Below are 13,055 nucleotides of genomic sequence, written 5' to 3'. Positions count from 1 at the left end.
ATGCAAGTCATGCATATGTACAGTTTAGCACAAGTTTGATAAGATATGATGTTCTAATTCACTAAATCTAAAATAATAAAAATAGACATAGAATGTACTTTGACAGTGAAATTCAGGATTGTCCAGGCTATATACACTATTTTGTCCGCAAAGGAATATTCTGCGTCGCACAATAAACGTGTAAGTCTCCATTGTGAAGAGTCTGACACTAAGTCTATACCAATTCAGTTCCGTCTTTGTTTCATATAAACAATGAAATCTTGAGACCTCATTTTCAGTACTTTAAAGCATTTCAATAATATAAAAACCATATATAGACATTTAGTATAACATGTGTTTTTACAAAACATGAAAAAATATTGACATGTTATGTAACATATAAGAAAAATCACCTGTTCTGAAAAAAACATCACCCCTTGAAATTTGCCGCTTTATATACGCATACATCTAAAATCTACTATGTAAGTTAGAGGAAAAATGTTTTATAATATCGTAAATGTAACTTGATCATGGCCTCCATGGTTTCTTCTGAAACACGTGATTATGACCACTCAAATCTTGCTTGAAAACATCGTGCAATGCCTGTCCATTACTTTGTGATATGAGAATAGATTTCTGCGATTTTGTGACTTGGTTATCCCAGCCGCCATTTTGTAATCGTCCATTAATTGGCAATCGCCCGGATGTGATACTTTGTTCCACCTTGTAAAAGTTACTGAAGTTGTCCCAAAGCTGCTTGTTTCTTATATGGCCATTTTGGCTGGGTTTATTTTCAACAACTTCCAGATGTTTTCCTTTTGGCTCAGACTGGCTGTTATACCCTTTGCTTGTGCTGCTGGCACTACTTGGCCAAACTTTTACTTTCCCTGAAGTGTAGACATCAATACATTTTATTAACCTTTACCCTGCTAAATTTCTAAAATGGACTGTCCCATCATTCAATTTTGGCAGTACCACTAATTATTCAAGGGGGTGTTCACTGAAAAATTACTGACTGAATAGCGACCAGTGCAGACTTTGATCAGCCTGCACTGGTCGCAAAGGCAAACCCAAATGCCGCCAGCAGGCTAAAGGTTAATTAAATGGCGAATGATTTTCCATCTATTTTAATCTCATCGACACTTGGCTGGGTTTTTTTATTTAAAATTTAATGCGGATGGTGGGGGGCAGGGGGCTCCGTGGCTGAGCGGTTACGGTCAGTGACGTTGAATCACTTGCCCTTCACTGCTGTGGCCTCGGGGGCGTTGAATTCTTCAAATTAGAGAGCCATCCAGCTGCCTTACGAAAGGTCGGTGGTTCAACCTAGGTGCCCGCCACTGATGAAATAATACACGGGTCGTCCTCAGCTATCAAAAAGTTGGAAAGTCGTCATGTTACCTAAAATTGTGCCAGTTCGACGTTAAACCCAACAAAAACAAAACAAAAATGAACCCATGCTATCTATTTATATGGTGATCAATATAAAAGAGTGGCTGAAGCATCATTTTTGCGTCTTTTTATTAATGCAGCGTTCCAAAAAGTACAACTTAAGCACCATCATTATTTTTGAAATAGTGTTCGAGGAACTTAATTGCTATTTATTGAAACAGTTTTCAAGATATAACTTTTAACCCATTGAATCTATATAATATTTCTGTATAAAGAGATGATTTAACTCGGATTGATGGGATTGTTGGATTGTTGTTATAGTTTACGATAGTTATTTATTTTGACTCGACTGCGATGAAAACTTTAAGCTTATTTGATCTGATCTCGAGTCCGGTTCCCGGAAAAACAGTACTGGTTCCGGTCTAGTGATTAAGGTTCCATGGCGGATGTCCAAGTTCAGTCAAACTGAGTCTGCTATTACATTTGGACTTTGTTACTCTTTTATTTTTGCAAACCCCGTAAAAGTACCAATTTATTTACATAAAAAACTACGCTTGATTCTTACCTTTTTTACAAAGCCAGATCATTAACACTGTCACCATTGCAAGAACTATCAGAGTTGCAATAATCCCGACGATAGTCAAGAGTATTCCTAATCCACCTACAAAACATAGAAATCAGAATGAACGCTGCCATCATGTCACCCCATCAATTCACTGCTAATAAACAACATAATATATATGATAACGAAATATTTAAACAGTGTAAAATTTTACATGAAAAGTGGAACTGAGTGAGTGATTTGTGTAATTTGCAGTCGAAACTGAAATTATAAAATGCTATATTATAGAGAAACCCAAAAACAAAATCGGATCCTTTGCATTTGGTCAAAAAGAGATATACAGTGACTACCTCCTCCAAAGCTGCCCCTCCCCCCATGCCCCGGGCTCCCCCACTCCCCTAAAATAGAGACACGTTGACGATTTAAACAACAGATGATTCGAGGTTCTTACTTTCCTCTGGTTGGTATGTAAGTGTAAGTGTGGTCTGGTTATACATTTCCGCTGTGTTTTCACAAGCAATAACCAACACTATGACAAGGGTTTGTTGTTCCAGCAAACCTGGTGCATCTGTAGTTTCTAAAAGGTGTACACTGTATTCTGTAAGATAACGAAATGAAACATATAAAAGTAACACATTAATTGTTGAAATTAAGTTCATTTGGTATATATTTTGGTAGGATTTAACGTCATATAGGTCATATGGCAACTTTCCAGCTTTTGATGGTGGAGGTAGACTCAAGGTGCCCCTCCGGGCATTATTTCATTACACATGGGAACCACAGACCTGCCGTAAGACAACTGGATGACATCCTCCTATGAAAGGATTTTAAAACCCAAGTAAGTGAAATGATACGATAATGGACTGTTCAAGTGTCACGCAGCGATGTATATATTTTAGTGGAATCCATATATTTTGTGAGGATGCACCAATTTATTTAGTTATGTATGACGTTGATCGTAGTGCAAAAATAAGTGAAGATTGAGAGTTTTTGTTGGTAATGCATAAACTTTGGTGACGATTCGTAGGTTTTGATGTTGGTCGTCAGGCATAGGTATTTTAGGTATATTTTGGTGGCGATGCATAGGTTTTTGCGGTTATGCGTATATGTCGTTCATGGTGTGTATATTTTGCGGTCATGCACGGGTTTTTATTGCGATACGTATTATTTTGGTCAAGAATCGTATACTTTTGTGGCACGCATTGGTTTTTATTGTGATACGTATAATTATGTTGATCATGATGCTTGCTTTTGGTGGTGATGCATAGGTTTTGTAGGTAACGTGTATGTATTGGCCATAATGAGTTTAATCAGGTGGTTATATATAGGTTTACTGGTAATGCATGTTAAGTATATTTTGGTGGCGATGCATGGGTTTTGGTTGTGGTGCGGCGAGTATGTTAGTCATGTTGCAAATATTTTTGTGGAGATGCATAGGTTTTGTTGCGAATACGTACAATTATGTTGGCCATGCTGCGTATATTTTGATGGCGATGCATAAGTTTTAGTGGTAATGCTAATATGATTGTCATGATGCCCATATTTTGCTGGTGATGGATGTGTTTTGGTTTTGATGCATTCAATTTGGTGGCAATGCATAGGTTTTCGTAGTAGTGCATAATTGTTCGTCGCCGTGCCTAGGTTTTGGTGAATACAAATATGTTTTGATGTTGGCGCACATGGTTTAGTTTAAACGTATTCATTCCCAAAAAGTAGGCATTGAATAATACTTAGGCAAAATTGATCACAATAAACCCAGGAAAGAATAAGAATAGAATACAAGTCAAAATCATGATCTGTAATATAAAGCCGTTTAATTACATACATATAAACAGGGAAAATTGAATTACCTGTTTTACTTATATTTTTGACATCGAATGTTAGACTGTCTGGTATTGCAGATCTGATGTAACATTTAACTGAGTCAACATCTCGTTGCCGCGAGATTTTAAAGTCGTAAACGTGTCCAGTTTTCGTCAGGTCTGACAACTTTGCGTTTGCCGGAAGTGAAGCAAACGTTATTGACTGAAGAGATACAATAACAAATAATGAATGCACAAATAAGTCCTGCTTTAAAGAAGAATTTCAAAATATGCACAGATTTTCATCCTCAGCAGATCTCGTACAGGGTCTGTATTATAACAAGTGGGTTAGCTACTGCATAGCATTGTCACACCCCGTATATATGGCTCCCTTTGGATATCGCTCCCCGGGGAACTGTATTCGGAGCACGTTTTCGTATATAGCTCCTTGCTATAAAGGAGCTGTATACGAACGCAAGCATATGCAAATCCGAATATGACTCCCTAAACATGGATTAAAATGATGCAACAGTAATTTAAGAGTAATACAAAACGTTATTTGGGCATATGATTTCATCCCCAATTAGGAGGAGAGGGATGCATAAAGATCTGCTCTTCTCTGTCCGTGCATACGAATGAGTAATACGTAGGTACGTACGTCCCGAAAGTGGGTACCATCTGACTGACAATCACCAAACTTTACAAAAATGATACATGCATTAGTGCCAGGTGTAAGTTATTTATTAATTCGAAATTTCAAAATTAAGAGAAACAAAATCGAAATTTTCAGTACCTAGATCGAAATTCCTGGTATCTCGAATTCTCGAGTAAATAAATAATACACTTCTGGCATTAATGCTCTGCCTTACAAATTTGAATATAACAATTTTAATATTTTTCTAGACGATGTTCTGAACTCAGAGATGAAAACGCTACGTGATCTGCCGAGGGAAGCATTTTGATGGGAAGTTTTTCTCTCCCCAGCTGATGTTACGCAGTAGTTACAAAAATGTCGTAAAATGTAGAAACTGTTATAGTTTTGACTTTCCATCATATCGTGGCATCGTTGTTTCGATTTTTCAACACTGTTTCGCGCTCACGGTGTTCGGAATTATGTGTGCCGCGACGGCTCGAACGGTACACCGTAGAAAATGTCTGCGCTTTCTACTTTCAACTCTGAAGTTTGAGCCTACAAACGATGTCTAGACAGAGGACATAAACATCTCGCAATGATAAGATGAAAGTGTATTTGTACTTCCTGGTTTTAAAGGACTTAAAAAGATAATTAGTGAAGAACGTTCGGTTTACTTGTACTTAAATAGTTGCTGTTACAGCGCACTAGTTTTTCTATGTTAAAACCTAGTCATTACCAACTGCAAAATGCTTAGTTAGATACAAATAAAGTATTTTTCCTCTGCATGAAAACTGAATTTAAAACAAATAATGTGTATACGCCAGTTTGTGGTTTTCTTCATAGCATGCATTTTACATGATAAACGAACACTTCATTAATTGCCGTCTTCTCGCAATCAGTTATTAGGATGGGTGCTCGATCGTCGGAGCCTTCCTTGTACTAATTATAAATTAGAAAAATTCAATCATTTTTTAGACCTGGATAATCGAGTTATAACCATTTCCATAATCTCATTTATTTGTAGATTATCACATTGCTTTTTAGATGGAATGACGTAAGTTTGACGAGAATCCAACAAAGAACGGAGTGAGAATTTCAGTTTTAGGAAATGCTACCGAAAATGTCTAAATTTTTACTATATATGTATATGAATCAAGATAACACTATATAGACTATACCTTCGGCATGTTGTTAACTGTGATTGTAACAGTGCACGTGCTGCTCGTGGAACATACGTCAACAACCCTCACAGTGAGTTTGTAATCTGTAGAGGGATAGTCAGGGGTCAGTACGTCAGACACTATTATTTCACCTGAAATATGAACTCGTACAGTTTAGATAACCCATCTTTATTTGGGATCGGTCTAATTTTGCAAATATACAACAAACTGGCTTTGTATTAAACCAATCGTATAGTGAGTACAAGGTAAACACTATCAATGTATAAGCCGCACCATGAGAAAACCAACATAGTGCGTTTGCGACCAGCATGGATCCAGACCAGCCTGCGCATCCGCGCAGTCTGGTCAGGATCCATGCTGTTCGCTAACGGTTTCTCTAGTTTCAATAGGCTTTGAAAGCGACCAGCATGGATCCTGACCAGACTCCGCGGATGCGCAGGCTGGTCTGGATCCATGCTGGTCGCAAACGCACTATGTTGGTTTTCTCATGGCGCGGCTCATATTTTAAAACATTTACTAAGCAAAACACGAGTCACCTTTAATGATATATTTTGTTAGTTTTAGTAATACTAACTGTTACAGTTCAAAGTCTAGACTGAAAGAAGAAATTGTTGAACGATTTGAAGAGAATTTTATGTTCTAAATATTTTTTCATGATTTATTTTCAATTCATATACCGGTATACCTCGAGCAACCTACGACTTCCCGCTAGCACCACCTATCCTACAGGCAATTCCATACCTCAAAAGAATATTACAAGTATTCGCTTTTATTACATACCTATATAAATTTTGTTAAATGTTCGGCTTGTATTTCACAAGTAAATTTGAAAAAAAAATCCGTATTATACCTTTTGTATTGTATGTTGCCGGACTACTTTCATTAATATGAATGACCTGACACAGTTCTATAAATAGCGCACATAAAAACTTCACTAAGGTCCATCTTAACATCGATAAACATTGAAGAGTTTGTTCAATAACAAAACAACAAACAAAAAGATAGGGGTAGGAGGTAAAATAAAAGGGTCATTATAACAGTAGCTAAATCTGGAATTTTGTATTCGGCTCTCGCTGATTTTGCGAGGCCGGATCACACTCGGTGCTTGCGCGCCTCATGACATCCGATCTGATAAAAATCCACTCGAGCCAAATACAGCATCCCAGATCAAGCTATTATTATAATAACTTTATCAAAGTTTATTACATGTTTTAATTATCGAAATATTAGAAGGAAATATATCTGGTATTTTCACAGTGAAAAAAATGGCAAGAAACTGAAATTGGTACATTAAGTCAAAACATGAAATAAAAAGAAAATTTGTTCGTTTTGCATGTAAGATTGTAAGATCAAAATATCTTTCACTCATAAACACCATGGAGAGAGAGAGAGAGAGAGAGAGAGAGAGAGAGAGAGAGAGAGAGAGAGAGAGAGAGAGAGTTATATCTTTTCTACATATCATTTTGTTTTCAGAATGACATAAAAGAAATCACGGAGAGAGAGAAAGAGTTATATCTTTTCTACATATCATTTTGATTTCAGAATGACATAAAAATAATCATGGAAACAATTACATAACAAACGAGGCATCTCACCACTACAGTTCATCGTTTAGTCTACAGACTGGTGATGCGTTTTTGCAAATGTTTAATTCATCGTCAAATCTACAGACTTCCGTATGGATTCTTGTTACAAAAATGGAATACTAGGCTATCTTAATGTAATACTGCATTTTATTTCTGTCTGTTTAATGATAAAATGCGTGTAGACTATTTTCGTTGAAAAAAAACACTATGTAGCGACATATTTATAATTTCAAAGAATATAGATATTAAAACATAGCTCCCTGGCTGCATGGATATTTTTTTAAAGTACTGCTAACATTTTATAAGTAAATTTAAATTTTAAGCCTCTAAAATAGCACAGTTTTATCTGATGGCTAAACCATACCGATGTTCGGAGCCAAGAGGAAATAATAAAAAGTGTCAGTACAGAAATAACCTGCTGGAGTTACTTCCACTGATATGAAGAAAACTGTAACAGAACAAAACATAGGGACGGTAGCCAGAGAGATTTATGTGATCAGTTTGAGTAGACTCAGTTAGTTATATTTTTGTTTTTTAAAGCAAAAAACAACAACAACAACAATTGAATGGTTTTGTATCATATATTTCTGACTAGCTAATACGCATGACTTATTGACTCCTACGTACGACTTACTACCTTCTACATGGACATAGTAACTCCTACGTACGACTTACTACCTTCTACATGGACATAGTAACTCCTACGTACGACTTACTACCTTCTACATGGACATGGTATCTCCTACGTACGACTTACTACCGCCTACACGGACATAGTAACTCCTACGTAAGACTTACTACCGCCTACACGGACATAGTAACTCCTACGTACGAATTACTACCTTCTACAAGGACATGGTATCTCCTACGTACGACTTACTACCGCCTACAAGGACATAGTAACTCCTACGTAAGACTTACTACCGCCTACACGGACATAGTAACTCCTACGTAAGACTTACTACCGCCTATACGGACATAGTAACTCCTACGTACGAATTACTACCTTCTACAAGGACATGGTATCTCCTACGTACGACTCAAATTACTCCTATATGAATAACTTGTGCGTTTGACTTATTAACTCCAACGAAGACACCTACGTGTAACTTACTAACTTCTATGTTCGACTGAGTAACTTCTACGTAGGACTTTGTAAGTATTTGAATACATAAGAGTTATTACCTTTTAGTCTTATGAAGGTGTTAGTAAGTCATACATAGGTCTTAGTAAGTCGTACGTGGGCAAACTCCTACGCAGTAAGGGAGAGAACTGCGTAGGAGTTTTGTACGTGGGAGTTACTGTGTCACTATACACACTCAGTCCTGCGAAGTGGTAAGCATAGGCGTAGGAGCCGGGGGGCAGCGGGGGCCAGCCACCCACACCCCCCCCCCCACCCAAAATTTTTGGAAAAGAGATATAACTTGCAGTCTAATATAACATTTACTTAGTATCATAGAACTCTTTTCAACCTGATTTCTGATTTGCATTTGGTTTTTGCGACATATTTCATGAAAATCTTCCTATTGCAAACCTGGCGCAGAAATTTACCACGCGTCACAAAGATTATTTCACAACAAATCAGACGTGCAAAACCATGAAATGATATAGATGTTCCATATTTGGATTATAAAGATAATACAATTATTATTATTTTTGTTAACCGAATGATTCAACATTCATGTTCATTTGAAAATATAATAACATTAACGCAACAAATTTCTTGTTATTAGTCTACAAGTAATAAACTGCAAAAAAACTATTGTAGCAAGAGAAAATTCTTTAAGGCACGTTTGAACGCAGGAGAGATCTTGTTTGTATACAAATCCGTTGTTTTTTCTATTTTTAGAACTGATAAGACAGTGATCGGATGGGCAGAACGCTGAACGTCCATGTTTTTTTGTGAACAGTGATGTTTTTCTAACGGCTTAAACTTTCTTAAAACACAAATTATATCAATATTTTTTTATCAATGGAAAGGTTATAAAACAAGCACTTTATTAATTACTTTTAATTATGATTTCGAAATAAAATGGATTGATTATGAACGCTTAACATACAGTATTTTTCCAAACGTTTTGAACATCATCGCGCCGCTATTAAAAGCATATGTCATTTAAAAAGGTTATTCATTTAAAAAAGTTATCTGAATTTGAAAATATGATAATTGTAATTATTTCAAAACTTTTTAACTTTTGAAAATCCATAAATGAGCTAAAAAGTTATTAACAATTAAAAATTCCGATCCTATACACCAACGATGTAAAAATGTTTTGCCCACCACCAGATAAACGGGTGTAAATGCGTGACGTCACAGCGATCTCTCCTATTATAATGAAATTTTATGCAGTTTTTCAGGTACTAGTAGTTCGTTTCAGGTTTAACAACAGAAAGATCCTTGTGTTCGGGTGAATGCAGACTAAATCTGAAACGTATTTAGGACAACCTCCTTTTTTTACATTTGTACACTAGCAATGCATCTGTTTTCAAAAGATAGAAGTTTTGACTTTCGTAATACATCATCATGGTCGATAGATTTTGATTTTGAGATTATTTTTATAGCGCGTCTTTGCAAAGACGTAATTTTATCAGTGTCCGATTTATGACAAAGTCCCCAGACATTGCAGCAATTATACCAACTTAATGGTTTTGGTTACACGTATATGTCTCTTTCAGTCACTTCGATAAAATTATTCCCGCATTTTTTTTTTTTTTTTGTAATGTTGTGTGTGTCATTTTATTCCCTTTTGTGACCTTTATCTGTGAGTCATATGCTCTATCACCAGTTTGGTTTTTATCTGTTCAAAGATTTAAAGCATCTTACTAAAAATGTATACTAGTAGATTTTTGTACTTTCTAAATATGAGCCGCACCATGAGAAAACCAACATAGTGCGTTTGCGACCAGCATGGACCCAGACCAGCCTGCGCATCCGCGCAGTCTGGTCAGGATCCATGCTGTTCGCTTTCAAAGCCTACTGCAATTAGAGAAACCGTTAGCGAACAGCATGGATCCTGACCAGACTGCGCGGACGCACTATGTTGGTTTTCTCATGGTTCGGCTCAAATGTTTTATGACAGAAAGCACAGCGTGAAAAAAAGGATACGAAAACAAACCTGTTTGCTGATTTAAAGCCACAGGCAAAGAAGGTGTTAGAGACACTACGTTGAATGTGGAATTCGGATGGAACATATCCATGTTTTCAACGTGCACGTGTGTCACGTGATCACCCACGCTAAGAGTGTCTGTGATAGTTTTATGTTTGTCCGTGCAGCTCACTGGGTTTTCTGGAGAAAAAAATGAAGAAACTCTAATAAATCACGAACTTTTTGAGAAATCATCCGTATTCATGTTTCCCATACAGAAATTTAAAATAAAAAGATCTAGATCTATCTGCAATGCAGCAAAATGTTTTTCTGAAAACATTTTCATGATGTTCAGAGAGTAAATAGCCTAGATCTAACAAAATAGAAATGTTAAAAGAACCTAAAATCTTACTTCCATCCAGATAAGCCGTTACAGCATAGCCCCTAACTGTAGTAGAACCCAGATATGTCGACTGTTCGGATACAAACTCTGCTATGTCGCCAGTCGCTGGTTCCGATACACCAGTATTGATGAGCAAATCTTCTGCGCAGATGTCGGGATCAGTTGGTGAAGCTGGGTTACAGGTTGTGTAGCGCAAGACCGATGCTTCCTTTTGCTCGCTTACATATGAAAAATAATGTGATATATAAATAGTAATACATTTTACCGGGTGATGCGACCACTAAGCTTCTCTAAAGGTAAGGTCATGCCAAACTGAATCTATGGTTAACGTCCCCATCATTTTTTTCAAAACCTACCTACCAAGCAAGAAAAAAGGCAAAAGAAGCGTGGATAAAAATCAAAGGGCATATTTACTGCCTGGTAGAAATGTAGGGATAATGCATGTTTTTTCATGTTATAACATCTTCAGACTTGTGAGGAATTGGTTGGGACCCGAGCCTGGTAGGGCGAGGGTACCAACGTATCCGATGTTACAACACGAAATGAACTTGCGCTAACGTTATTCTAGCATAAAACGTGTAATAACTGATAAATGAATATATATTGTCCCTCAATGTCACTAAATTTCCATGAAATACACGGCCATGAATGTCTGCGTTGTTTTATCTTTGTTTTTGGGCCGTAATATGTTCGGTTCTCCTCTACATCAAAGCGCTCAAAGCGCTGCAATTGCTGCAAATCATTTTGTAAAATACTGGAGAAAAAACACGATATATATTTTGAATTCTTACTATAAATGAGAATAACAAATACTTTTTCTGCAAAACATTCAGCTCCTGAAATTTCTTTAAAAATTAATGCATTTTCACTGCCTGCCATTGCTTATAAATACACACTGATTTAGTCCTAAATGGATAATTTTGGTCTTTATTTGACTGTTTGTGATGAAAACTGAAACAAAACATACACCCAATGGTTTTTTACTACAAATAAGAAGGACAAAATATACTTTTTTCCAAATCATGCAGGTTTTTGGACGGTTGTCGAAGACATACCGGCCTGTGCAAACACTCACCCCACCCTCCTCCCAGAAAAAAATGCTTACTCGATTTTTTATCACTCCTTTGATTTCGAAACTCCGTTGGAATAAAATAGTTCCATACTTAAACAATCAAAGTTTGTTTGTTTTAATAGAAGTCAGTAGACGCTTGCTGTTTACTTATAATTAATGCGACCCGCTTATTCTTTTGAACTGTGAATAACAATGTAAATGAGTGTTTGATCATAAAAAAATAGTACCCATAGAAAAAAGTATTACATAAATTTCAATGTACGCCGCCGGAACTGAAATTTGTTATATCTCTATAAAAGTTATGACGTCACGGTTTCGCTTAGCCTAATGGTAAGTGCTCTCGCTTCGAATTCAAGAGGTCGTCTGTGTTCAGTGTTTTTCTCTATGTTAAACTCTGATCAGTTACGTTTTAAAGACGTTTTTGTTTTGAATTTAAAATTAAAATGTTCATGTAAATGGTTGTTTGTTATTCTCCCATACCAGAGGTCTTGCATAGCAGTGTTTCTTGACCGAAATTTGGTCCCATTCTTCCTTCCGAAATGAATGTAATTTGCTTTTACAAATTATGGATAATCATTGATACAAATGTCATAATTGTAATAACAAAATATAAACTTCCTTATACGGATCGGTAATTACAGATATTTGCAGCCATTGCAATAACACCGCTTCTTTGAATTTTAAGGGGCACTGGTGATTTTTCAATGGAGCTCTGCCTTTTAAGTAGCACCGAATTTTGTATTAAGACAAGTAAAAAGGCTAAGTATTTTGAAATATAAAACGAGTACTAGATCTAATACAGACGCCGAGTCACGGGACAAAAAGATGCGGTCATTTTACTGGAAACCGCCATATTGGAAGGAAGCTTGAACTTGTTGCATTATCCAACGACCAGGCATAATTTGCAATCGCAAGTTTCGCACATATCTTTTAAAAGATGAATTTCATTTCCAGGCAGAATATTGATTTTCTTCACAGAATTATATACCTAATTATTTAGAAAAGTTGGTCAGACGTTATTTCTATTTTCTGAAGGTCACGTCATTGAATTACTTTAGATAGATCCGCACGTATACATCACTGAAGGTGAAATTGTATTTGCACCGAAAGTCTGAAATTAGTGACGGTATTTCTGTGTTAGTTTGCTGTTACATAACCTGTATATAGCTTATGTTTTGTAATGTACTCGCACTGAATTTCTAAAAAGTAACCGATTTCTTGTTTTTATAAAATTTCTTAAGTAAGCCGAGCCACGAGAAAACTACATTCTGCGTTTTTAAGGTCACTGATTTAAATATACAATAACATCTCTGATAGACGGATGATGGAAGCCTAGCACAAAATTTGTTGCAGGCTATCGT

At 36.4% G+C, this 13,055-nt stretch overlaps 1 protein-coding gene across 1 annotated transcript in view; it reads right to left on the bottom strand.

The window, feature by feature from the left end:
- Window positions 1-143: 143 nt before the first annotated feature.
- The window catches only part of LOC128549608 (uncharacterized), a 36,044-nt gene continuing 23,132 nt past the window's right edge, over window positions 144-13,055 (bottom strand). The window contains exons 3-9 of the mRNA XM_053526658.1: window positions 10,632-10,840; window positions 10,250-10,420; window positions 5,545-5,678; window positions 3,781-3,955; window positions 2,382-2,528; window positions 1,934-2,029; window positions 144-866 (exon numbers count right to left, since the gene is read on the bottom strand). Of these exons, the coding sequence (XP_053382633.1) occupies window positions 508-866; window positions 1,934-2,029; window positions 2,382-2,528; window positions 3,781-3,955; window positions 5,545-5,678; window positions 10,250-10,420; window positions 10,632-10,840 (1,291 nt within the window). The 3' untranslated portion in view covers window positions 144-507. The remainder of the gene's footprint in view (window positions 867-1,933; window positions 2,030-2,381; window positions 2,529-3,780; window positions 3,956-5,544; window positions 5,679-10,249; window positions 10,421-10,631; window positions 10,841-13,055) is intronic.

The sequence above is a fragment of the Mercenaria mercenaria genome, chromosome 16, assembly GCF_021730395.1.
Source record: "Mercenaria mercenaria strain notata chromosome 16, MADL_Memer_1, whole genome shotgun sequence".
Taxonomy (NCBI): Eukaryota; Metazoa; Mollusca; class Bivalvia; order Venerida; family Veneridae; genus Mercenaria; species Mercenaria mercenaria.
Note: the sequence above shows the minus strand (reverse complement) of the source record. Positions and strands in the feature narration are given on the sequence as shown.